Here is a 26045-nt window from a genome sequence, read left to right as displayed (position 1 = left end):
TCCATAATGTCAGGGCCAAAATAGTATTAGTCACAAAGGCACACTTATTCTGATGTCCGCAACGTAGAAAATGATTTGCTTACAGTTGGAAAAACTGGGTCAGCTTCTCTTGCTTGATTTGCAAGAAGAGTTAGCTTCTAAATGGGAAACTTACCACTCAGTCTTGTAAACTATTTGTTTTTAAGGTGTTTTATATTTCATATATAGTTGCATTGACTCACAAAACTGGAAAGTTGCAGGACACACACACACACCTATTTTGTCTTATGAAGTATGAGCAGGTTTGTGAGTTTTTGGGAGCTACATTTTTATAAAACTATACCTGTGTGTATAGAGGATAATCAAAGCTGCCTCCAGGTGTCTGCATTCTTGGGGCAGGGAAGATTACGGTCTGTCTTATCGTAGGATACCACTGTGGATTTCGCAGGCCAGGGAGCCTTGTTTCTTGTTCACGTTGAGGGGAGCCCAGGCTCTTCAAAATAACCTTTGAATAAAAAACAGACTTGGTGATTACTTAAGTTCAATGGACATATCTCACTTTGCCTCTAAAGTTCTCTAAAGTTTATTCCTCATATTACTTTTAAAACTAGGATTTTCCAAGGAACAATTTACAGTTTCTTGGGAGCAGTTCCTTCTTCTGCCACCACGTGTATCCTGTGTGGATATTTATTGCTGTTGTCACCATTTACTAACACAGTTTGTATAAAGTATTGTTTTTAACAGCTCTGCACAAAACCTCTTTCTTCACAGCAGCCACATGATCTTTGCAAACCTCCTATGGCTTTTCCAGGACTGTGGTTTTAATGTTTCTCTTGTAGGGTGACTCCTAACTGAATGATGCTATATTTCTGTGAGTGTGTATGTGGGATTTGTCAAAGTCATTATTTTGCCTGCAGGCAAACAGGGAACCTCATGGAGAACCAGCTGGAGAGCAGAGTCCCAGACAGCAGCGGGTAAAATAGCATGAGCTAAAGCAGCATGAAGAGGGTGTTTGCACTCTTGGGAGAATGTTGTGCAAGCTGAGGGTGGGTAAGAGAAGGCTGGAGAGCTATTCATATGCCAGCATAATACTAATAGCCAAGCTCTACTGAAAATGCTTCATAAAGATAGTGGTTTTGTGTCTGTGTGGCCTTTGCAGAATTACTTGCTTGACAGGCTTGTGATCACTTTGAGCATCATGCAGTATGTTTTTTTCCATCGGGCACATATTAGCACTTTGAATTTGGCATTCCCCATTTTTCTCTATAATAGGAGATACTATAGTGGAGTAAAAAGGGCCTGCTGATGTGTCGGAAAATATCTATCCATCTCTCTGAATCATTATTACCTCGTTCTTCAGCCAAAAAAGCTCCCAGAGCAGCTTACAGATCAATAAAAAGCTAGACAGTCCTAGCCCTCAGGCTCACACTTTAAAAGGAATGACACAAAATGAAAAAGGGATGGGGCAGAAAGAGGAAAACAAGACAATGCAGGAACCAGTTCTTTGTTAGTTCTTTTTGTAAATAATAAAACTATTGTTAGTCCCTGTGGAACACCCTTCCATCCGATGTCAAGGAGATAAAGAACTACACAACTTTTAGAAGACATCTGAAGGCAGCCCTGTATTGGGAAGTTGTTGTCTGGCGTTTTATCGTGGTTTTTTGTGGGCTGGAAACTGTCCAGAGTGGCTGGGGAAACCCAGCCCGATGGGTGGAGTATTAATAATAATAATAATAATAATAATAATAATAATAATAATAATAATAGCTGGGATAGAAACAGTTCACATAGCCTGATGGAATGCACAAATAAATCTTCATGACAGTAGGGAGAAAGGGGCATTTTTAAGCACCCCTCCACAAAAGCATACAAAACTAAATTAACTGGAATAAGCTTGGACCAAAGTAGAACATACAAGGAAAGAGAATGAATTGACATAATAAAGGCATGGATCGATGCTGCAGTCTGCCTGCTCAATATATTTCTAAAAGCTGCTCATCACAGTAAATAATTTTGAAAAGGAACCCTACACAATACAGTTTTGAGGATACTGAGAATTTTGTGTTAAACATCACTAGCCCCTCAGAGAACTATGCCTTTGCCATGACCCTTCTCTTCACCACTAGCTTGGTATTGCATCTAGTCTCCAAAACAACCAGGTTAAAAAGTTGGAGCGAGGGAAGTGAGGAAGGAAAACCCAGAGTTTTTGTCCCTGTGTCGATATTGCATCTGCCTGGCTTCCCTGCCTCTATTCACTCCCTACCTCTCAGTAGTGTGCGTCACTACAGACAGCCAGTGGCGTAGCGTGGGGGGTGCAGGGGGGGCTGGCTGCACCGGGCGCAACATCTGGGGTTAGGGCAAATCCATGGGTTAGGGGGCGCAAATCCACGGGTTAGGGGGCGCAAATCCACGGGTTAGGGGGCGCAAATTACTTGCCTTGCCCCGGATGCTGACAACCCACGCTACGCCACTGCAGACAGCAAGTGCCCTTCTCCAGATCCCTGTGACACACCTGTATTTCACAGCAACTAAACTATGGTGCTGCTTTGGCGGCACAATCTTGGCTCCTTTTCCTGCTGCTGTAGGATTCATAAACCACAGCTTCCAAAGGTCACAGCCCCTTTGCATGCTTCCTGAGCAGTAAACCTATTTAAATCAGTGACTTCCAGAGTAGACCTAATTTGGATTCGGCTACCGTAAATGGTTTGTGTTGTATGTATGTCACATCTGCGGTGTGTGTGTGGGTGTGTGCAACCTTCATCCAGAGGATTTTGAGCTCTTGTTCCCCTCCTTACCCCTGTGTCCCACTTTTTTTTTAATGCACAAGCATTTAATTAACTGCCTCTGACCTTATTTTCAGCTTTGTTTCTTTTCCTACTGCCATGCTTTTTCCATGAATATTTTTCCCCCTGTGCTCTCTTGTTCATTTTCCCTCACTCATTATTCTGCAGAGACCTCACCAGTTCTTTTCAGATGACCGTGTGCCAGAGCGCACGCTTACCATTGAGCAGAGGGCAAGCCAGCTGGCTGCCCTCCTGGAGCAAAGGCCAGCAACCAGGCATCAGGTGACTGCCTTCCTGTCTGTCTGGCGCTTTGTGTCTGCTTGCCGTTCCGTAGAATGGGAAATGAAAAGTTGCTTGGGCTGTAACATGGCTGGCATCAGATGTCCTGTTTTAATGGCTGATGAGTACACTATCACATTGTAGCAGAACACTTTCAAGCACTCTAGGGTAAAACAACAAGATCCAAACTCATTATTCCGTCTTTCCTGTTAACTTACTGTTCCTGCTTGCTGAATCAACACTTAATCTTGCATAGATGCGTCTAGCACTAATAAAAGATGTGTGGCATATGTGGGGAGGAAGCTCCTAACTTAAAGGGGCTTTTGAGAGCTTGCACTTCTATAGAGTAGAGTAGAATCTGTATAGAAAGACTCTGCTAGATTCAAGAAGTGTTGGTGGAGCATTACTTAGCCAGTCTGGAGATGAAAAGCGTCTGTGGTACGTAACTAGGTTTCAGAAGCAAGGTTCTATAAAATTAGCTTGCTAAAGAGTAACCCAAAACAAATGAAACCAGGAAGTTAACTAACCCCAGAACAGCCTTTATATATAAACCAAATGGGCTTTGAAAACTTCTTTATTTCTTTAAGCAATATATACATTCTTTCTATATGTGCTCTAATTTTTAAACATGTATGTCAGTGCCAATATTCAATCATATATCATCAGTTGCTGATCAGAATTTATTTTCTGACCCTGCGTGGGCTGTTATAATGTATTTCATCTCGTTAAACTCTGGAAGGTCTAATATCAATTGCTTTTAGTCATTTTGCCAAACAAAATACTGATGGGGTAAAAAGAGACTATTGAATGCAAGCACATGCATTTTGACATGTGTCTTGCTTAACAGTCTTGCAGTCTCTTTTACCATGCGGAGATTTTTGAAAGTTGTTTCTTTTCAACCTTCTTACTAGGAATTTTTTGTATTGCTTCATGATTGGAATAGAATTCCTCATATTTTATTCAGAATACATCTAGCCCACAGTTCTTTATAAATCCATTCATTTCTAAAACTTGAAAGACAGGCATCAGGAAGGTCATTCACAGCTGAAATTAGTACATGGATTTGGTGTTCCACCATTCCTCCCAAATATCAATGTTCTGAACTTTGGCTGGAGAGTTTAAAAGTGGTAGAGCATGCCCACAGTTTTCCTACGTCACTTGCAAGCTACAAGATCTCTGCTGCCTTTCACCCGCCCCTTCCCAAAAGCTCCTATTATAAAATGCCGTCTTCTGACTTTCTCATCTTTATTTTGTAGCCAGAGATTGAGCGATCTCGTCGATCTGTTGTTGAGCAGTGGGAGCTCTCCCGCAACCTCCGCTCTTCCAGTCGCCCTTCTTCTCCCTCCTCTGACTCCCTCAGACAGGTAGCATGGTGTGGGGCTTGAAGCTGCACCCGGTTGCACATCTTTGGCCTATTCCATCTCCTGCCACTTGAGAATGCCGCACTGGATAAAGCTAGGCTAATAAGTTCTCTTTGCCTTGGGTGTGGCTGAGCTTAGCCTGTGTGCCTGCGGAAAGGCTTGGGATTCCTTTGTATCCTGGTTACTCCAAGGCTTGTGAATTTGGAAATGGTGCATATCCTTTACACCTCAGAGTTACTGATTGTCTGGTAGGAGAGAGAGCAATGGCCAGCAAACATTTCACAAAGAATATTGTATGTCTCATCCAGAACTGGCTTGTTCTGCCTTCAGATAAGTAAAGGCATACCCTGGAATGCACTCACCCAGTTGGGAGGTGTGTTGGGTCCGAATCACCAAGCCATAGTTTGATCATCAGGAGTCCTTTGTGGGCTGAAATGCGTCTTCCTCTGCTTTCTCCTGCAGCTTCCTTGGGCTTCTTCACTTCACTTTCATTTCCTCCGTAGCTATATCTTGGTTTTATTGTAATGTTTTGAACAGGTGCTGCCATAATCACTTCTCACTATAATTCGTTCTCAAGTTGGCAATTAAAGCCAAGTTCAAATTGTGGTTTGAGTCACTCAGATGAAAACAAAATTAGGCTAGCAGTAATTATGACCTGCTAGTTTAACCATGGCTTCCCAGTATATCTTTTGCTATGCGGGGAAGGGAAATGGAATAATGCAGACTGCTACTGACCACCAAACCATGGTGATGTTGGAACTGGACCATTGTGTCAAATGGCCATTTCTGACTACTAAGGATCCACCAATAAGGCTTCATTGTTCCAAAGAGTGGGATTCACTGTGTTGTCTGTCTCTTAACAGCTGTTTCTAGCACTGGATTTTCTGTGACCATTGAAGATCTACATGATGAATAAATGTTTGTTTGCTGCTTCACTTTGAGCATGTGATTCAAACCACTATATTGCTTTGTGTGTCTTATAATATAACAGATTAGTTGTGGTTTGATTTTTGAACAGCGTAGTGAATACTGAAATGCTTGCTGCTTGTCTCATCTAGACTAAGGTTTAATGGATTTCTGATTGTTCTATAGGAAGAGCTATACTGTATTGGCCATTGTGTCACTGAATGTTGTCTAATTCTTCAAGATGGGCATGGGGAATGTGGACACCTGTCCGCTGTAGAACTAATATTTCATTTTAAACAATGTAGTCTTGCTCTGAGAATTCTGTAGAGTTTTTATGGGAGAGGTGGATTTGATTCAAATTGATATTAGGCAAATGTAATAATCTTTAGCATGGGCAAGAAGCACCATCCTTTAGAGCACATAGTCCCCTCTGTCTGCTTGTAGAGTGGGGAAGAGAAAGACTCACCAACCAAGGCCTTCCCTTCAAAAGAAAACTTGTGGACGACAATAGACCTGTTTCTGACAAAGCAACCGCATTGCCTCTCACTTGGTTTCCCATGTTGTCCCCTCTACTCATACATAAACAAGACCTAGGGTAGAAATAGGCTGAAAATTCTCACAATTGTTGGAAATAGGTCAGGGAATCCCCCAAAGATCTGTATTGGGACAGTCTATGAGGAAGTCTGTAGCTGAAGAGATTTGTTTTGCACACAGTCCACACACAAAAGAAAAAATAGAAGAGGCTGTCTTAGAGACAATAAGACTGTGTAACTTGCCCGCAAATGATCTGGAAGTGATCAGTGAAAGCCAACTTTGCAGATGGCACCAATTTATAGAGCATGATGAAAACCTGAGCAGACTGTGAAGAGTTCCAAAAGAACATCTCCAAATGAGGTGAAGGGGCAAAAAAATGTGCTAATAAGTGTAAAGTGATATATATTGGAACAAAACATTCCAATGCTGATTGAGTCTAAACTGGCTGAGACTGTCCAAGAATGCTTGGAGCTGCGGTGGAGAGCTCAGTCAAAACTTGGTGCAGCAGCTGTGGAAAGACAAATTCCAATATTGTAGAGATGGATAAGTGATGCAGAAGAGGCACCAAAATACCAGTCAAGAAGTTGGGAGGGCATTCCAGGCAAGGCTTGTATGTTTGGGGTCTTTTAATTTAGAGAAGAAATACTAAGGGAGACACAATATAGGGTTATAAGGTTATTATATACTTTTCAATATCTACATGGCTTCTAAGTGGTTTACAAAACATTAAAACCAGTTGCACAACCTTGTTGAAATACAGAATAATGAAGAACGTACCATAATTGAAATACACAATAAATCCATCCCATTAAAATGTTAAAATAGAAGCATGTGATTAAAATATGGAATAAAACTATCGCATTAAAACAGGAGACTTGGGTCAAGAGATGAAAAGAATGCCTGTATAAACAGGTGTGCCTTCAGAAGCTGGTAGAATACCAATACAGATGTGGAATGCACTACCCCAACACCTGTGCCATCAATAATACATGATGCGGGGAAAATTGTTGGGTGTAGTGAAGGGTTAACCTTCTGTGCCTCGAGCCTGAGACGAGGCGTGTACAAGCCAGGATGTGACGAAAGCAGCTTGGAATGCTGTGAGCTGAGTGGAAAGCGAAAGCAGTTCTGTTGCCTCGCTGCAAGCTGAGAGAGAAGGACGCAGAGAAAATGCAGCTACAGACTGATGGCTATTATGGATTGTAAATACGCTGTTTTGTTTCCCAATAAAGAGGTATTAGGATAGAAGAAACGTCTGGACTTTTTACTGCCCTTTCACACACAGATGCTGTGTAATTCTGCTAATTGCTTTACGACCGCTCCAAAGCCACACTGCGTAAACAGAAACTGCAGAGACTTGCAGGGGAGCGTGGCTGGGCGCCAAACAATAAAGCAATAAATCTACACGAAGAAAAATGAGGGAATGTTTTTCCCTCTCACAAAACTAGAACTCACTTAATGAAATTGTCAGTAACAGATGAAATAAAGCATTTTTTTCACACAATATGTAATAAACTTATGGAATTCACTGGTGTCATAAGATGTGGTAGTCAATGGCTCAGATTGGTTTTTTTAGTGACTTGTTCATTTTTTAATTAAATTTATATATCACACATCATACGAAGATCACAGGACAGTTTACAACATAAAAACACAAAATGCATAACACAATCATAATAAAAACAACACACACACACCACCTTTAAAAGGCCATAGGTTGTTTAACAGAAGGCCTGGTTGAAGAGATATGTTTTTGCCTAGGTCTAAAAGCAGTCATGGACACGGGTGGTGCTGTGGGTTAAACCACAGAGCCTAGGACTTGCCGATCAGAAGGTCGGCGGTTCGAATCCCCGCGACGGGGTGAGCTCCCGTTGCTCGGTCCCTTCTCCTGCCCACCTAGCAGTTCGAAAGCACGTCAGAGTGCAAGTAGATAAATAGGTACTGCTCCGACGGGAAGGTAAATGGCGTTTCTGTGCGCTGAAGTGACATAGTCATGCTGGCCACATGACCTGGAAACCGTACGTCGGCTCCCTCAGCCAATAAAGCGAGATGAGCACCGCAACCCCAGAGTCGGCCACGACTGGACCTAATGGTCAGGGGTCCCTTTACCTTTAAACACAGTCATGAGAATTTACACAGATTCATGGGGGTTATGGATCTTTCAAAATGTGTAGATCTATTGGCAATTAGCTGCAATTTGAAATACCATATCAGTTGAGAGTCCTGTTGACTTCAGGCCCTCGATCCCTCAGGTCTATTCTTCCAACAGAAAGGCCCATTAGTTGTTAATAATGTATCTACTTAGGTAAATAGAAGGACTTGCTGATTTTACTCTCTGTTCTTCAGTACAAAGTGCATTGGCTTATAATAAGTGGAATATCTGTTGTTTTTGAAAAGGGTAAACTGTCAAAGGTTCTTGAGCTGAATTTGATATTCTGCTTCCTTGCTGAGAGGTCAGGCAACCCTCATCCATCTTCCTCTCCCCATAAACTTAAGGGAGAATTGGGGGGGGGGTGCAGTTATATGACTTGCTAGGTGGGACTGTGTGTGAATAATCTCAGTACCTAAGGTTCTGTAAACTTAATGGCTTGTGCTCCCCCCCCCAATATATTTCTGAAACACAATCCTATCTAGTTATCTTTTTGTGTTATACGGTTTGCTGCTTAAATAACAGTTGAAACCAATCATGTTGTTTAAATAAAAATAAGCAAAGGCAGCCACGTTGGTCCATAAGACACTCCCCTCGCAACTTCCATAGTAAGGAAATACCTTTTTAAGACCAACCAAAATGTAACAAAATAATGGGCAAGCTTTTGGGTTCTCCAGCATTCTTCATAAGCTGGATGTGGGCGAGAAAAAGGCTTGCTTGGTGTTGAAACGACAGTGTCTGCACACTGGCCTCCGACCTGAGATGGGGTATGAAAAGAGATAGTGGACTTAATATCCAACTGGGGAGACCGGGATGAAGAAACACACAGTGCAAGAAAGAACATATATCTGAGCATGCAAATTTATTACACCCCGCTTTCCCTTTTAACTTCTCCTCCAGATATCCTTTTCCCAGACTATGTAATTCCCCAGTCTGATTTTGGATATCATAAATAGCCATGATATCCCAATATGGGTGATCCATTCTACCTCATCCCTGAACCCATAGCACTCTTAGTCAGCTATTGTTGGGGTTTCTGTTTGGGGGAGGGGGGTCAACAACCAGCAGCTCATGGACTAGATCTGACCCTATGGCAGGACTATGTTCAGCTGCCAATCTAGAGATAAGCATGGTGTTTGGAAAGAACATGGCAGCTGTTATGGGAAACCTTTGTGGGAGATGGGGTTAGAAACACCTTTCATCTCCAACGACTCTCTGGCAAAAGAAAGTCTCTGACCAGGGTCTTAGAGTGGCTGATTACAAACCGCTAATAATTTTATTTAGTGCTGCCCACACCAGTGGTTGCTGAGATCACTTGTTTTGCTGGTGCCACACACGCTTGTGTTGTCCACTGTCTTGGCATGGTTTCACCCCTTTCTGCACCTTTTTTTGCCATTTTTTTCTTTTGTAGTTTTCATCCTGAATTTATACTGTTTCTCTTTTCCCTCATTTTCCCCATCCATCTTACCTCCCCCCACCCTCATTACCTTCATCTGGTAGAAGTATATAAAGATGTATACAGGTGGCGTGAGCTCATTGGCTGAGCAAATAGCCAATCAGCTTCAAAGGAAAGACCAACCCAAAACCCTTCTAGACAAGAAGGAACTGGTAAGAGAATGATGTTCAGAAGGTGATGAGTATTTGTGATTAGAAGTTAGACAGCTCTTCCTTAGATCCTCAGTAATATGGAGCCTTTAGTTTTCCCTCAGTGTTTAGTTAAAGGTAGCTGATGTAAGCACTTCCTTGCCTGTTCCTCCACTTCCCTTTGTGGGTTCTTGAATTCTTGCTATAAAGAAAATGGATAATACACAAAAGATCTGTTGCTGAAAGCTTTGGTGTCTTTGGAGTAAATGTGTGGAGATATCATTTGACAGTGGTTGTTTGGAGCTTAACTTCAGTGGTAATGTGGGAGGAGGATTATTACTATCATAATTGTGTGACCATTTCCACAATTCGTTAGTTGTGTACACTTGGTGTCTCTAATCAACTTTGTGACGTATGTCATCATTATACCCATTTTAGAGGCAGGATGTGTGGGAAAGCTAAAGCTGAGAGAATTAAAGAATTTTTAGATCCTTCAGTTCTCCCATATTCCGCCAGACTCTTTATTTTCAGGTGGTTGGATGCTACACCTTACGGAGTGAGTTCCTTGGCTGACCTTTTCTTCCTCATGTTGGGGCCTTGGAATTATCCCTAGGTGCCTGCTTAGTGTTTTTGCTGAAACGTCCTCCGTTTCCCATTGAAGGATTCCAAAACAATCTAATGAATACATATGGCACGACAGTGGAAGTAAAAGCAAGCTCCTGACTCAGTCTAGACCTTTCCTTGTTCTTGCTACTTTAGGGTTCCTTGAAAAAAGAATTCCCTCCGAATGTGGGAGGCAGTGATGTCTGCTACTTCTGCCACAAGCGTGTCTACGTGATGGAAAGGCTGAGTGCTGAAGGCAAATTCTTCCACCGCAGCTGCTTCAAATGTGAATACTGTGCTACAACCCTGCGCTTGTCTTCTTATGCCTACGACCTGGTGGATGGTAAGTGAAATTTACCTTTTGCCTTAGGAGGGGATGGGCAAAAGCTTCAACTGATGGGTTGCATTCAGCAAAATTGTTGTGCAGGTGACTTCTACTTGCATAACATAACTTCCCCTCCTCCTCCTCCTCCTCCTCCTCCTCCTCCTCCTCCTCCTCCTCCTCCTCCCCCCACTTGTGTCCCCATACCCAAATCTTCTCTGGGGGTTCCCACAGGCTTCTGGGACAGAGTTTGTTTTTTTTGGGGGGGGACTCAAGGAGTAGAAGAAGGAGAGGGAGTTCCATTGTGCAAGCAGAAGTCATTGAGATCACAACATGACTTTTATTGGATTCAGTCCTTTGACTTAGAAATAACCTTAAGGATTCCATATATCTTTAGTATGGTCAGGAAATTATTACATCACTGTTTGGCCCACTTCAGATACATCATCCAAAATTATTATTGTGCAAGAGGTATTTGTAGAAACTAAAACGCACATTGTAAATACTGCAGTCTGAAGCTGTTTGAACTGGGAGTTGAACTCCTCTCCATGCACAGGATTTTTGTGTGCTGCCAGAGATTATGGAAAACTCAGAGTGGGAAGCCATTACTCTTGTATTTGCACTCATGGCTAGACAACTGCAGCATCATGTAAACAGGGCTCTCCTTGAATACTATTTAGAAGGTTCAGCAACACATTGGAAGTTCTTGCAGCACCATACCACAGGCTATTTGCATCTGTGAGATGATAACTTTTGAATATTTGTAGTTAGAAATCACCTGGGTGACCATAGTACATAGATTTCTGTTTGGATTGGTCAATTCTTGGTAAGCAGTGGTCTGTTTGGAGTTAATGCCCAGCCCTTTCCTCTTTGCATTCATTCTTGCCTTTTCCACAGCACTTCTGCCAGATTTCCATGTGATGCAGCCTTTGTTCCTCATACAGTGCTGCTTTGTGTGCGATACCACGCAAGTTCCCCTGGGATGTTCTGGCTATTGGTTGGGTGCTGGGTAAATGGCTATCAGGCACCCTATGGAAAATCCATTTGTTTTCAGGAAAGGAGGAAATTAACGTGAATGAAATCTTTGAGGCATAATTGTCTCCATGTATTTTGTATGTGACAGGGCAGAGGAGATACAGAGGAACTGTGGCATTGCACAGCATTACCAGACTGTAGTTTTTGTCTTTCGCATTACCATTTTCCCCTTGCTCTGTTTGTAGGAAAATTCTACTGCAAGCCTCACTACTGTTACAGACTTTCAGGTTATGCACAGAGGAAGAGACCGGCAGTGGGCCCTCTGTCAGGAAAGGTAGGCTGTTTCCTTGCATTTCCCAGATGAGACTGCTTTGCCATTTTATGTTGGGAAGTGGCTTTGGGTTGTTTGGAAAAGGGAGAGCAGTGTTGCAGAATCTTTCTGAATCCTATGTGCATTGATCTTGCCTGCCTTTATTAGCTGTAAACTCTTAAACAGAACACATAATGGAAACTTTTTATCAGTTGTTATTTTTATAAATTTGTTGGCTTACCAAAACCAAGACAACAGCGTGTCTGGAGAGAGAAGATGAAAAGCTGTGCCAGTGGTGTGCAAATAGGCACGTCGCCATTCATATTTACTTCTGTCTATCCAAAATCCAATTTATGGTGTTGGATAATAAAAATAGGTTCTTTTTATCAGGGGACTATTGAAAAGTACTCATACCCAAAGAGTGGGAATTTAATAATTAAAACATGGATATGCATTAAAGTAAATTCTGCCTTGAGAATATATGTAATAGCTGATCTACTGGACAATAATTACATTTACAAAGTAACATGAATTAATTTTACTTATGCAGTTAATTTTTTGGCAGTTGGTTTTATGGCAAGTAGTTCTTCAAGGCAATACTATGGAAAAACGATACGTGTGATACTATTATTTTTTGTTAAAATCAGCTAACCCCAGGCATGCCCTCCATATGGCTTTACTTGAAGAAGCAGTTAGAAAAATAACAAAGATATACTGAGAATGTGTGTCCAGATCTGGAATATGCCTGAATAAACTAGGGTTATTGTTTCTCCTGGATCTAAAACCATAAAACCACCTTTTGTCTGTTTGCATTTGCTCACTTTTAAATTACATAAATTTAATAACTGCATCCTTCCTTGCCTGTTTCCCCCCCAGGACAGCAAAGGGACCCAGCAGGACAACATGGCGGCTGACGGTGCAGGACGTGCAAACTCCATCTCAACTTCGTCAGAGAGGACTCCAGGTAGCTCTGCTTCCTTGTTTGGCAGGGTGATGCAGTACTCGCTCCACCTCTTTGACAGAGTTAGGGTGGCAAGCCAGCTCCTGCAAAACACAGTTTCCTCAGTTGGGCAACACGTAGCCCAAAATCCTTTGGACTCCTTTTTCATGTGCCAGCTGATGGCTTTTGGAGTCCCCTTTATCTATGTCCAGTCAGAGGTTCTTGTGCAGATAATGGGGGAGTTTTTATCAGCACTAGGATATTAATACAGTAATAACGACTTTTGTAACACTGTGTAACATGTATGCAGGAGGAAATTAGGGGTTTTGTGGTGGTGGGGTTACATTATGGTTTGTAAGACAAAGCTGCTGTTCTGAATGCTGTCCAGGTAAACACAGACACCCAGTTCAAGATTTCTTGGGTAGGTTCAAATAAATTAAAAATTGCTAGTCATACCCAGAACAGACCAATTGAAATTAATGGACAGGACTAACTTAGCTTAATTAATTTCATCAGGTCTACTCTGAGTAGAACGTAGCTGGATGCAACCCTTAGTCTGCAAAATCTACATTGCTGAGCAAATTAAATATAGCATTAGCATGGTATGAAGAAGTCCATTGACTGGATTTCTGTGTTCACCTGCAAAACTATCTTCTAGTTCTCACCGACATGGTGTCTGAATAGCAAAGCATCAAAACCTTGTTGATACGTTTTGAACCATGCCTGCTATACATTCCTTGTTGTCTTTCACAGCCTTTAACTCTGGGTGATCTTGGTGTTGGCAGGTTGTGGAAATTTCTCCCAAAATATATGCTTTGCTGTTCTGGACTGGGGCTGACAAACCAAGCTGTATGCTGTTGAGGGCATTCTGGTTAATCTTAAACTTGATTCCTGTCTCTGTGTGAGAGAGAGCGATAGACTCAATTTGTGCCACAAACTCTTGTTTGGACGGACTTTTACTTTGACCTTTTGGTGATTAAATTTGAATCACACTTGATGAGGCCAGACTGGATTCTAGTTGTGGAATCTTCCAAGCCAAACAGGTTTAGATTTTATTTTCTTATGTAGAATTAAATTATATAGCCGTAGTCATGCGTAGGAACTAAACCGTTGCCCTTCCATTGGCTAAACGTTTCGAAATAGTATGAAAAAATCCAATTGAAGGATCATTCAAGATACGTTTTTTCATTTATTTATTTTTAGTTGTGTGCACTCAATAGCATTGTACAGTTTCTGTATTTGTGTGACATTTCCCACCCAGAAGCAAAATGAAAGAGATTTAAGATTTAAGTAAGCTCTGAAAAACATTTTGTATTAAGCAAGTCTTTCAAATGTGAAAACACAGCTTCTTGTAACTATTGGATAGGAGTCATTTGGCTGTGGAAACAAAGAGTTCTGGAATTTTGCACTGATTAAATTGCTTGATCAGAGATTAGATGTGGTTGTTCAGATAACTTTTAAGAGTTCAGACTCTGAATACTGCTTGTGTTGAGCTTCTGCCTCTGTTGTCTTGAGACTGACAATCTTGCAGAAGTTGATTGCAGTTGGAGTTGCCAACTTGGTCTAGCATATTTCACCAGCTCTTTACCTTGTTAATTTCAGTTTAGCAATAATTATTCTTGGCCTAATATTGTAGTGAAACCTGTCCTACATTCCCTGCAAGCCATCTAACTTTTAGTTCTAGCTCCCTGCTGGTCAGGGCAAAAAGCAGACAATTTTTGGCTCTCTGCTGAGTTCAAAATTAACTTGAATGTATAAGTTTGCTAATCACTCAAAGAGTATGGGAAATTAATGTGTATTTTCATAGGAGGCTGCTGGAGGAATCTCTATATGTTTAAAGTTTAAGATCAGGACTTTCATGTGTCTTTGTTTACATATACCTATTTATGTGTCTATAGATATTGTAATCTCTACAAAGTAGAATCCAGCAATAATGAATTGAATAATTAATTCTGGCCTTTGTGTTATATAAGCACCATGAACTATGATAATAGTTAAAGACAGTGCTGGGGGAAAATATTTCAAATAATCAGAAGCCAGCATTTTATGTGTTCAGAGCTGATAAAAACGTTTCAGTCCCTAGATTCCAGCTGAAGTATCCTAATCAGAGAAGTTTCAGACTTTGGCAGTCCTCTGCGAGGCTGGTCTGTCCTCATGCAAACTCTGAATTGCCATTGAGGTAGAGATATAATTCTATTAACTGCATGTTTCGGACACTGGAATTCATGCAGAGATTGGCATTTCATAATGTGGAAAATGATGGTGATTTGAAAAGGGGGAAAAGTGATTTTAATAGAATGTAATTGGATGGTAGTGGGGGAAGCGGAGAAGTGCAGTCTTGGAACGAATAGAAATCTGCACCTCCCATTGGCCTGTGTTCTTGGTCAGCTGCCCATTCCAAGCTGATCCTTGGTTCCCGTGGAATAGGTAAATGCATGCTAGTGGAGCCGTGCTTACTCTATTTGCATGTTTCAAACAAATCTGCAATCAGTATTTGCTTGGTTACTATGAAATTTTATGTCGCCTCCCTTCCCTACTTGTTGGCGAACTTGAATAGTAGAGAAGAGAGCTCTTCTGTACTGAGGCATTAGAATAATGGTCAGGAAACAATAAGCACTTTTTATTGTGAGATAATTTTGCTCTCTGGCATGTGTGGCTTTCATTATAGGTGTTTTGTGACTCCCCCTATTCTGTTACAAAGGGGGAGGTTAACTGATCTCAAAGCTCAGTATTTAGCCATTAGGATAGGCCAAATCTTCTCTTGATGTCCACCTCCTGGTCTGCCCAGGAGTGTGTGTGGCACATGTGAGTGCTCTAAGTGAGTTAGCTTTTGATGTTTGCTGCTATCCGGTTACACTTCTTGCACACTGTCTCCCAAACGTGCAACCCTTTCTGCTGGTGCAGGGGTGGTGAAAGCTGTGACAGGCGCTTTCTTGTGCTGAACTCTGGCATGCTTCTGGCAAACTCTGTATTACGCCTTTTTCTTGTACTGTCTTCCTGGGATTTTGTGTCAAGCACTCTCTGCATTTGCCTTTGTGACACAATTGCTGCTGGTGCCAATAAAAGGAGTGGGGGTGAAAAAATCCCTTGCTTTTCAATGGTTGTATTCTGTAATAGTTGTATGTCTCTTGTATTTTGGAATGTTTTACAGTGAGTGTCATTTTTTATACATGTCTTTTTTTTTTTAACACGGAAGTATTGTTCTTTCTGCACTTCGTTGTAAATGTCTGTAAAATATTTTTGAATGTATTAATCCTCCTGTGGGTCCAGTGGGCTTGGAACAGTCTCTTTGCATTTTGCCCTTACAATTTTATATAAAGGCGGTTGGTTTTCACTCAATAACATTTAGGGGTAATGAAATTAAGGTAATTCACCATGAGCTAGGTCACTGGAATGTTACACACATAGTCAAAAGCATTCTAATTAAAAAAAGAAAAGAAAAGAAAAATAGGAAATTGAGAGAATTTGTACTAATATCCTCCTTTGAAAGAGGGGAAGTAAATAGTATTATCAGTGGAGTATATCTGTCCTTAACAGTATATTCCAGTGAAGTAAGCTAATTGCACTATAGTGAGGTGGCTGGAATGTGGCAAGTAATCATGAAATACTAGGACTTAAATATGACCTTTTTTCAGACTAACAGTCAAATCTTGGAACACATAGTTGCTGTTTTTAGTGGAGGCCAGCACTCCACTATGGAATTTGCAGCATTTCACATGGACAGAAAGTTGGGTTGTAGGACTTCAGTTGCTCTTTCATATACTTGAAGGAGCTTTTGATGGGTTTCTAGTAGCATGCACCCATATCTGCAGAATGCAAGCTGAATTTGCTTGTGTATTTGTTTTTAAAACACGGGAAGAGGGAGAGAAGGTGTAATCTTTGATCAGTGATTAGAGGTGCGCTATGCTCTTCTTTTATCAGTGATTAGAGGAGCTGCATCTTCTATTCCCTTTGATGCCATTTTGGCAGACTCTTCTTTCCTACATAAAAAGGTGTATCAGTAAATTTGTCCCTTTCCTCAATAGAGCACTGAATAATTTTGTTTAAAAAAACAACAGAAATTATATTGTTGGTTGTAACAAACTTATTGTTGAATCCTGAAACTGCATTGGTTCATCCAATGTATACCAATGAGAAGCAGGAATTGCCATGGAATTGCACAGGGAGAAGTTAAGACATATTTCTGTGGGCCATGATTCAGTATAAGCATGGTTAAGCTCTGTGTTAAATTGTGCTAATGGTAATGTTACAACAACATACCTGTAGTATAGAATCAGTGAAGAATATCCGTATATATGTAATTTAATAAGATTATATAATGTCTCCTGGACACAAATTTTAAAATATTAGCATACTACCTTTAGTCTCAACAAACCATGATCTGAATGAATATAATTCTTTGTTTTTTGACATGATAACTAGTGTATAGGTATTTTTTTGATTCAGCGTATGCTTTACAAACTATAAATTGTGCTAAACTTGATCTCAGTTAATATAGTTCCTTAAATTATTATTAGCTGTCACCCTGGTTTAAAATGCACTTGATAGGTAATGTAAAATTCACTTGCCCCAAATTTGGCACGAACTCTGCCAGTACTCAAACAGCACCAATTTCTGTTTTAACAAAACATGTTCTTTACAGAATTAATCGTAGGGTAGCAAACATTTGGACTGATGTGATACAATTTTCCACCTGTGACAGAATACTTTTTAGGAAGCCTAGAGATGGTCTTGGTAACCTTGCACAATAAAGGCAGCATTTGAGAAGTCTGATCCTTTTTTGAAATGTTGCTTGGTTTTTACTGTGTCCACCGCAGCAAGATAGCAACCATTTTTTAAAACTGTGCAGGCCAATCAAAACTGTGTGCAGTGGATTCTGAACAAGTAGGAATAAGGCTACAGTTCTTTTTCTAAATGTTACTGTGGACCTGAAGCTGGGTAGAACAGTGGGACTCCAGGATTTATGCCACATTATGTGCAGAGAGACCCAAGCAAGGTCTGTCTCTTCAAAGACATTAGGATTATTTTATATATTAAAGCAGCCACCTGGAGTTTGATGGCTGTTCCACAAGAGGCCCTAATCAGCATTAATTGCACAATAATAGATTGGCTCTATTGTGTAGTCTGTAAACAGTGTTTCCGTGCAGTCTGGCTTCCGACACAGTGTTCCACTGTGCCAGAAGCGGTTTAGTCATCTCCTGTACAGAATACCAGTGTGTGGTTGCATTTCTTGTGGCCTGCACTAAACTACCATAATGTATGGAATCACTTTTAGTATGAAATCAAAGGTCCCGTGTAGCTGGAAGTTTACTGTTAAGCATGCATGTTGAATGGCTGAAGATAGTGTCCCTACCCTGTGAAAAGTAGCCTTCCAGAGCTTAGCTTGGAAGCTTTCTTGAGAGACTGTTCCTAGACCCCGTTGCATTCCCCTCCAGTGTTCTTACTAGGTTTTTATGGTGGGATTGATGTGGAGGGAAGAATGTGTCCAACCACATGGTCCAGGAGTCTGGACATGGTGCATCAAGGGGAAATGATGCACATAGGAAAATGCAGTGTTACGTGCTTTCAAAGTGAACCTCACTTTTGAATAGCTACAGGGAAGAAATGAAATGTAAAATTTATACAATTGTTAGGGATCCACCATAAAATCCTGTTGAGAACACTTTTTTCCTGGGAGAGATGAAATTCCTTTCTCTTGTCCTTTCATCCCTTCTCAAACCTTGTAGATCATAGTGACTTGTATTGTTATTTGTGTGTGTATATATATGCATTTCTTGAGGGATGATGTGAGTTATTCTGAGTATTTTCTTAAACAGAATGCAATATTACTTGTGTGTCAGCGAAAAATACCTTAAATCTCTTAAGAAACGGGTTTTGTTTTTTTCCCCTCTCAGCAATTAAACTGGGGTGTGCTTAAATGCCCCCTATTTTTAAATGCAAACCTGGGGGAAAAAACATCCCCTGCTTGAGATTTAAGCTGTGGCTCAGGGAAGAATGGGAAATGTGCTCTGAAAAGCCTCACATCTCAAACTTGAGATGTTGTACCCTTTTTTATTTTGGTTTTCTTGCACGTACTGTGGTGGTGCAGAGTGTGCATTTGTGTTCAAATTCTGTAACTTTGGAACTCTTGTTGCTGTGAAAACAATACGTTTTTGTGCAAATGTTACCTCTTCACGTTAAAAAGGGAATAAATTCCAAACAATCTTTCTGAGGTTTCAAAAGTTTCTGAGTTTTTCTTTTCTACTCCATTGTTTATCTCCTTTGATTCAAGCCGAGAGAGGTGGGGGATGAAGACTTCCTGGAGATGGAGTTTCTGCAGTTGGTCCATTAGATTGAAATTAAGTGTTGGCTAGTGCTAAGAAAAATATACTTTAGAGTAAGATTTGGCAGGACAAGGATTTGCTTAACATAATTCAGAGCTTGCATTTCCAGTTTATGGTTCTATAGTATGCGTGGAGTCCCGGGGCAATAAGATGCCTTAAAGTAATACATTGGTTCTTCTTAGAGGAAAAATGAGAACTTTGACCGCAGCCAAAAATTTGTCCAGTGATTTCAAGTCAATATATAAAATTCAGCCTCTGTCCCTGTTCTCTTCGACTCCTTGCACCCTGCTTCCCAATAGCATGTCTTTAGGTCCCTCGCCTGTCCATTTCTGCTGCCAACAACCCATGTATTTTCCTGTCATCAAGCCCCAAGATTGAGAGGTTTTTTCCTACGGTAACTATCTCTCTCTTTTCTGCTAAAGTGCATTGCTGCTAATGCTCTCATTGTTGCTAACAATATTCTTCTAAACAATTAGAATGTTTATGAACATCCTATTACCTCACAAGCTCAGCAAGTTTCTTACAGGAGAAGTTAGTGATAGCTGCTCATGTTCTAGCCTTCATACTGAGAAACAGAACCTAGTATGTAACTATACAGAAAGGGACAATCTTGATTCTAAATAAATGGAGCAAGGATAGCAAACGTGGTACAATCCAGATATTGTTGCACTACGACTCGCAGTATTTTTGTCCAGTGGCCATGCTGGCTGGGGCTAATGGGGGTTGGAGTCTTAACAATATCAGGAAGACACTGTGTTGGCTAACCCTGAACTCCATCAAAGGTGTGGAGCAGATTTAACCTCTTCCTCGGTATTCCCTGAGTCAACCCCCTTAATTCTAAATAAGTATGTAAGAGCCATTCATTTCTATTGAGAGGAGTAAAGCACTGCACTAAGGGAGCCGAACTTGTCCTCCACTATTGATACCTAATGAGCTGTTCCTCTAAAACGGGGTTTTTTCATGCAAGCCAAGTGTGGATTTGTGCACAAAGTACACAGCAATGTTTGTGCAAGCACATGTACACAAATACACAATCCTTCCAGTGCACAAGCCCTCCCTTTGTACTGCTAAAGCGCTGGAACATGGAGACAAGTGGAAGAGAACCCAAACTGTTAAATCCATATAAAAAAAAATTCCAGGGGTTGGTTTTCAACTTTAAGAATACCCCACAGAAATAAATATGCATCCAATGTATTTTGTTAATACCTGATCAGTGAGAATGATGTGTAGGTTTGTGGTATATTTCTAATGTTGCTTCTGTACTGAATCTGTTGTCCCACCTTTATTCTACAAAACAGATAATAATTTTATCACGGTGGCAACACTTTCTATTTCTCAAACATGGCAAGGCTGCCAGAGTTCAGGAATGAACTGGTTTTGGCAGTGGTCAGCTTTGGAAGGGGTTTCTTTAAAATATTATTGGTTCAGCTCACTCTCGAGACAGTGGGAGAATTTCATAATCCTAGTTTTTCTTTGCAAATTTGCAAACTAATTAAATGAACACTGGAAAACTTTTCTTTTTGTCATGCGCTCCTTGTCATTGAAAGTAATAGCAATAAAAGGCATGTGGAAGGCCTTGAGAACACTGAACTCCTAAAACACCTCTGGTCCTGGATGGTAAAATAGTTTGCACCTTGAATAAATAGCATTGCTTTGCCAAGTGCTACAGAAGCCAGCAATAAAGCCAGATACTTTCTTCCTTCGCTTCATCTGAATATTCAGCTAACAATCGGTGTTGATTAAATACTATGCACTTAGCACTAGACTTGCTGAGTTTCATGATAAACATTGACAGTGTGTACCTCTGTTGTGCACATAGTAGAATGTGGTACGTTATTTCCTTTGCATCCGCAATCATATTAAAGATCCTCAGCATGTTGCTTAAAATTGTCTGTATCCAACTAGACCATAGACAGCATCCTTATGATAAATCAGATCATAGAATTGATTGTAGAGTTGGATGTGATCCCAAGGGTCATCTAGTCCAACCCCTTGCAATGCAGGAATCTCAGCTAAAGCATCCATGACAGATAGCCATCCAACCTGTGCTTAAAAACCTCCAAGAAAGGGGAGTCCACACTGTCAAACAGCTCTTACTGTCAGAATATTCTTCCAGATTATCTGGCTCAGTATTGTCTATACCAGAGATGGGGAAAATGTGATCCTCCAGCTGTTGCTGGACTCTCTCCCATGATCCCCACTCAGCATAGTCTGTGGTCAAGGATGATGGGAGCTGGAGTCCAGTAACATATGGAGGGCCACAGTTTCCTCCATCCTTGTAATGTCTGTTTCACACACAACAGACTTGGGAATTGGTCCAAAACTAACAAAATGAATTTCAATGTAAGGTTCTACACTTAGGCAGGAAGAACCAGCATGCCCTATATAAGATAGGCAAGTAGTCCAGCTTGCTAGCTTTCATTTCTTTCCCTCTCAGCTTTATAAGCTTACAGCCACCTCCATGGAACAGGGGCTTCGAAAGATAGAGCCACAACTATAGTTAGTGAATTCAGACAACATGCCAAACCACAGTTTGCTAAACCCACCTCAAAACACAGTTTGCAAACCCAACCCAAGCCATGGATTCTGATTCTGAGTGTGGGCCAGTTGCAAAACCAGAAGAATCTGCCTTATACCAGGTCAAGACTATTTGTCCATCTAGCCCAGTATTGTATACTGCGGTTGATGGGAGGTCTTGCCCATCACCTGCCATCTGATGTTTTTAAGTGGAGATGCCAGGAATTCTACATGCCAAACATGTTCTCTACCACTGAGCTATGGTGCTTCCAAATTCAACTTGAGCCAGTATGGAAATAAGTTTGCATTAGGCCTGCTTTAGTTGCTAATTTGAAAAATTAAACTTGCATGATGAACCATCAATGCTATTAGAAATATATGGAATCCCCTTTTATTTAGTATTGTCAGCTTTTACAGCTTGTTCATGAGAGTGCCTGAGGCAAGATTTGAAACACACAAACTTCTATGAATAAAAATTAACTTTTTCTACAATCCTTCCCTGTCTCCTCCTTCCTCTCCCTTTTCTGTCATAAAAAGCCTAGTGATCCAAACAGAAGCTCTGGGATAACCTTCTAAACACATAACACATAAAGGGGAAAGATCTGCAGGTATTAAGATAGATACATCACAAACTATAGGGAAGGCCCTTCACACTGTGGCACATAAACCTTTTCCTTGCAGCTGCATCCCTTGCTGCCACCATTAAATTTGAAATACAAACACCACTTTCTCACCTCCTTAATGTGCTCTTCTGCAGTAAAGTGTTCAAGGAGCCCTATACATTCAAATCAAGATGCACCCCACCATGAGGCAATGGTTTTATGTTTATAACATACTTCTCCTGCTTTGACGACATTTCAAAACATCTCGCCAGAAATATCAGCTTCACCTAAAAGAAAAAAAATGCAACCCAAAACCCGCCATAAAACATGCAAAACAAAGAGAAATAAAATCAGCAGCATGAGCAAAGCAAGTATTAGCTGCAAGTAACCTTTACCTCAAGTTTTTACAGAACAGCAAGAGACCAAGAGTCAGGGGGCCAAATGAACATCCTGGGAAAGAGAATTCCAAAGCCTGACTTCAGTGGCCCTCCCCTACATACACACCCATCTAACCTGAGAAGACCATATATGAAGCTGCCTCATATTGAGTCAGACCATTCTTAGCTCCATCTAGCTCAGAATTTTCTGGCAATGCTACTGTATGGTTGTGGATGGGGGTCTTTCCCAATCTTACATATAAATGCCAAGGATTGAATTTGTAACCTTCTGTATGCCAGAGCTATGGCTGAGCCTATGGCCTCTCTGAAAAGGCAGCAGGGCACAGAGCTTGGGACTCAGCTTGAAGACCTAAGTGAGAAAGTAGGTTTCATATGTGCAAAGGCAGTTCTTAATGTATCTTCCACCCCAGGTCATGTAAGGTTTCTAATGCACTTGGAATTGGGTTTATGTAAGGTTTATCAGCACTTGGAATTGGGCCCAGAAGCAATTATGGAGCCAGTTAAGTTAGTTTTGGAGTCCACATTCCTCCTATAGACAAGGCTGTTTTGATAACCTGCGCCAGTATCAAAAATACATCCTGTGAATTAATACAGCAAAATGAATTAATGCAGTGAATTAAAACAACGAAGAAACAGCCATAGATAAAGACTGTATTTATCTAGAATATAGCAACTTCCCCGTGTTTCTGGTTTGTCACAAGTATGTGTGTGAACAGTCATATAAGTACTGTAGTTAATGGAGTAACACACACACAGTCTCAAGGATATAGATATGCATTATGGTGCAGTATATTTACTTTAAACTCTTTTAATATTTAAAAAAACTCAGAGCAACAATAAAGCAGTATCATAAAAAAGGATGCAAACATGTAAACAGCAAAACAGTGCTAATGGCTTCAACTTCTCATAGTCTACTGAGACTAAAAGGCTTGTGCCTGTGACCAGGCCAGAGGGAGAGAGCTGAACCAGCATAGAGTAGTTGCTAGGCAACCGGTGACATTCTCTAGTACTCCTCCCATGCTTTGTAAACAGGCCTTGTGCTAAACCGTTTTGGGGAGACAAGGAATAGATAGGATAAGATGGGGCAGAATGTAAAGGTTGCCAAGTACCTGGATTTATTTTTTTTTAATCTGGTGTCTAGAAACTCAACTCATCAATTTACAGGTACAGACACTAGATTTCAAACTCTGCTTAAAGTAACTAATTGACTGCAATCCTACATACATTTAACTGGGAATAAGCCAGATTTGACTCAGTGGAACTTCTGAGTAGATGTACATAGGGTTATGCTGTTAGTATTACAACTGCTGAATGCCCTTCAGAGGGCGAGGGAGCCAAAAGTTGAGGCTTTTGACACACCTTTCTCCATCTGGGGTAAGTGATAATGTAAACCAGGGGCATCCATTTTCTTCTGTTGAGCATGGCCTCTCATTCTGCAAAGGTTGGTCTGCAAGGGCCAGAGAGGTGTATAGCCACACAGGAGTCAGGATGAATAATATAATTGCTGTCTTCTAGCACAGCGGTGGGCAGAATTATCTACTGGTAGATCTCTGGGTAATTTCAATCCGATCTTACTTCAACAACAAAAATGCTACCCCCTGCTAAATTATACTGGTGAAACGAAGGAACTGTGTTGCAGGAGAGGGGATACTTTTGGGTGGAACGACTTATGACTCAGTCCAATTCTATCATCATCACTATCATTTTATGTTATTAGGAAATATTTGCCAAAATAAAAGCAATTACTGGAGAAAACATCTCTAAATGTCCAGAGTCTATGCAGCTCAGTCTTTTCATGGGAGAAAATATTAACTTACAGCTCAAACCTCTAATAAGTTCTCTTTTACTAGCATAGCAGACAGACTCATAATAACGAGATACTGGAAAAACTGACTAACAAAATAAAATTGCACAAGGTTTGAAGCTCAAAGACTCATTTGCAACTGAATGGTACAGCTTTGTTATGTACATGTCTCCCCTCGCATTATAAAACCTTCGAGTTAACATAAATTATTTATCACCTTCTATACAAATGGTAGTCTGGAATAAGAACTTATTATGTCATTTGGATGTTATTTTGCACGTATTGCCTATACACCATCTTCTGGACTCAGTCCAGTTCAAAACAAATTCCTGGGTTCAACATTTTTATTACAGTATTATTTTATTTTAGTGTATATATTTCACACGAGGCTTGGTGGATAAAAATACAAAATATATAATGCAAGCCTGACATCAGCCTAGCCCTAGCAAATAGGGGACTTTATGGTAGTCAAAGACAGGATGATGATATAGCAAAGCAGTGCTGCACATAGACCCTCTTCAGATGTTCCTAAAATCTATCCATGTGGTGATGTGTGTGCTTCCCCTCCACACACACCTACTTACACTGAGTGGGAAGAAGAATTTCAGGAGAATTGTAAGTGTATTCAACTAAATGTGGTTGTTCCTCATTGTGATCAGGAACCCCGTGCCATCAGAATTCCCAATCACAGGGGCACAGTGGGATAGGGCCGCTGCCAGTAGCCCCTTTACCAAGAATGGAGAACTTGTGGCTCTCCAAATGATGTTAGATTACACCTTCCACTATCCCTTACCACTGGGGCTAATGCAAGTTGTGGTACAACGAGATCTGGAGGCCACAAGTTCTTCTTCCCTGCACTACACAGATAGGCTTCAAGAAAACCCAAATAAGACTTAGTGAAATGCACATGGCATCTCACATGTTCTGACAATCTTGCTCCTGGATGATTCTGTGGGTAACTGAAAATAAAAGTGGTGTTTGTGTACACTAGGGGTTGGGGGACATTTTTCAGCCCAAGTGTTACTTATCCTTCTAGTCAACCTTCTGCAAGTTATATGCCGGTGACCGGTGGAATCAGAAGCAAAAATGGACAGAATAATTTTAACTAGACTAGGCAGCTAGACTGGTTACTGGAAGTGGCTGCTGAAACCTGAAAGACCTACATTGGCTCCCAGTACGTTTCCGAGCACAATTCAAAGTGTTGGTGTTGATCTTTAAAGCCCTAAACAGCCTCAGCCCAGTATACCTGAAGGAGCGTCTCCACCCCCATCGTTCTGACCGGACGCTGAGGGCCTTCTGGCGGTTCCTTCACTGCGAGATGTGAGGTTACAGGGAACCAGGCAGAGGGCCTTTTTGGTGGTGGCGCCCACCCTGTGGAATGCCCTTCCACCAGCTGTCAAGGAAATAAACAACTACCTAACTTTTAGAAGACATCTGAAGGCAGCCCTGTTTAGGGAAGTTTTTAATGTGTGATATTTTATTCTGTTTTTAATCTGTTGGCAGGTGCCCAGAGTGGCTGGGGAAACCCAGCCAGATAGGCAGGGTATAAATAAACAACAACAACAACTTGGCACAGCAGTGTAGTTTTACACACATCAAACACTCTTCTCCATCCAGGCAAATGAGTCATTATGAGAGTTTAACATACCAACCAGGTAAAAACATCCAAGAAAATTAAA

General features: G+C 41.0%; 1 protein-coding gene and 1 long non-coding RNA gene across 53 annotated transcripts in view; one reads left to right on the top strand and one right to left on the bottom strand.

The window, feature by feature from the left end:
- MICAL3 (microtubule associated monooxygenase, calponin and LIM domain containing 3) overlaps positions 1-26045 on the top strand; it is a 230876-nt gene that overhangs the window by 135841 nt on the left and 68990 nt on the right. For 42 of the 50 annotated variants that reach the window (XM_083572508.1, XM_083572494.1, XM_083572490.1 and 39 more), the window contains 7 exons: positions 897-953; positions 2931-3044; positions 4298-4405; positions 9489-9596; positions 10332-10518; positions 11718-11806; positions 12659-12746. In XM_083572508.1, the coding sequence (XP_083428634.1) occupies positions 897-953; positions 2931-3044; positions 4298-4405; positions 9489-9596; positions 10332-10518; positions 11718-11806; positions 12659-12746 (751 nt within the window). The remainder of the gene's footprint in view (positions 1-896; positions 954-2930; positions 3045-4297; positions 4406-9488; positions 9597-10331; positions 10519-11717; positions 11807-12658; positions 12747-26045) is intronic. The other 8 variants (XM_083572505.1, XM_083572504.1, XM_083572503.1 and 5 more) reach the window with 3 other exon arrangements.
- On the bottom strand, positions 233-24443 carry LOC310743181. Of its 3 annotated transcripts, none has more exons than XR_014538860.1 (3): positions 23922-24443; positions 20252-20332; positions 233-484 (listed from the first exon to the last, which is right to left on the bottom strand). It is a non-coding gene; the product is annotated as an uncharacterized lncRNA (long non-coding RNA). The 3 variants fall into 3 exon arrangements; XR_014538861.1 differs by lacking the exon at positions 23922-24443 and adding an exon at positions 23360-23486; XR_014538862.1 differs by lacking the exon at positions 23922-24443 and adding an exon at positions 20848-21078.

This window comes from Podarcis filfolensis (genome assembly GCF_964270895.1).
Source record: "Podarcis filfolensis genome assembly, chromosome: 10".
NCBI classification, from domain to species: domain Eukaryota; kingdom Metazoa; phylum Chordata; class Lepidosauria; order Squamata; family Lacertidae; genus Podarcis; species Podarcis filfolensis.
Note: the sequence above shows the minus strand (reverse complement) of the source record. Positions and strands in the feature narration are given on the sequence as shown.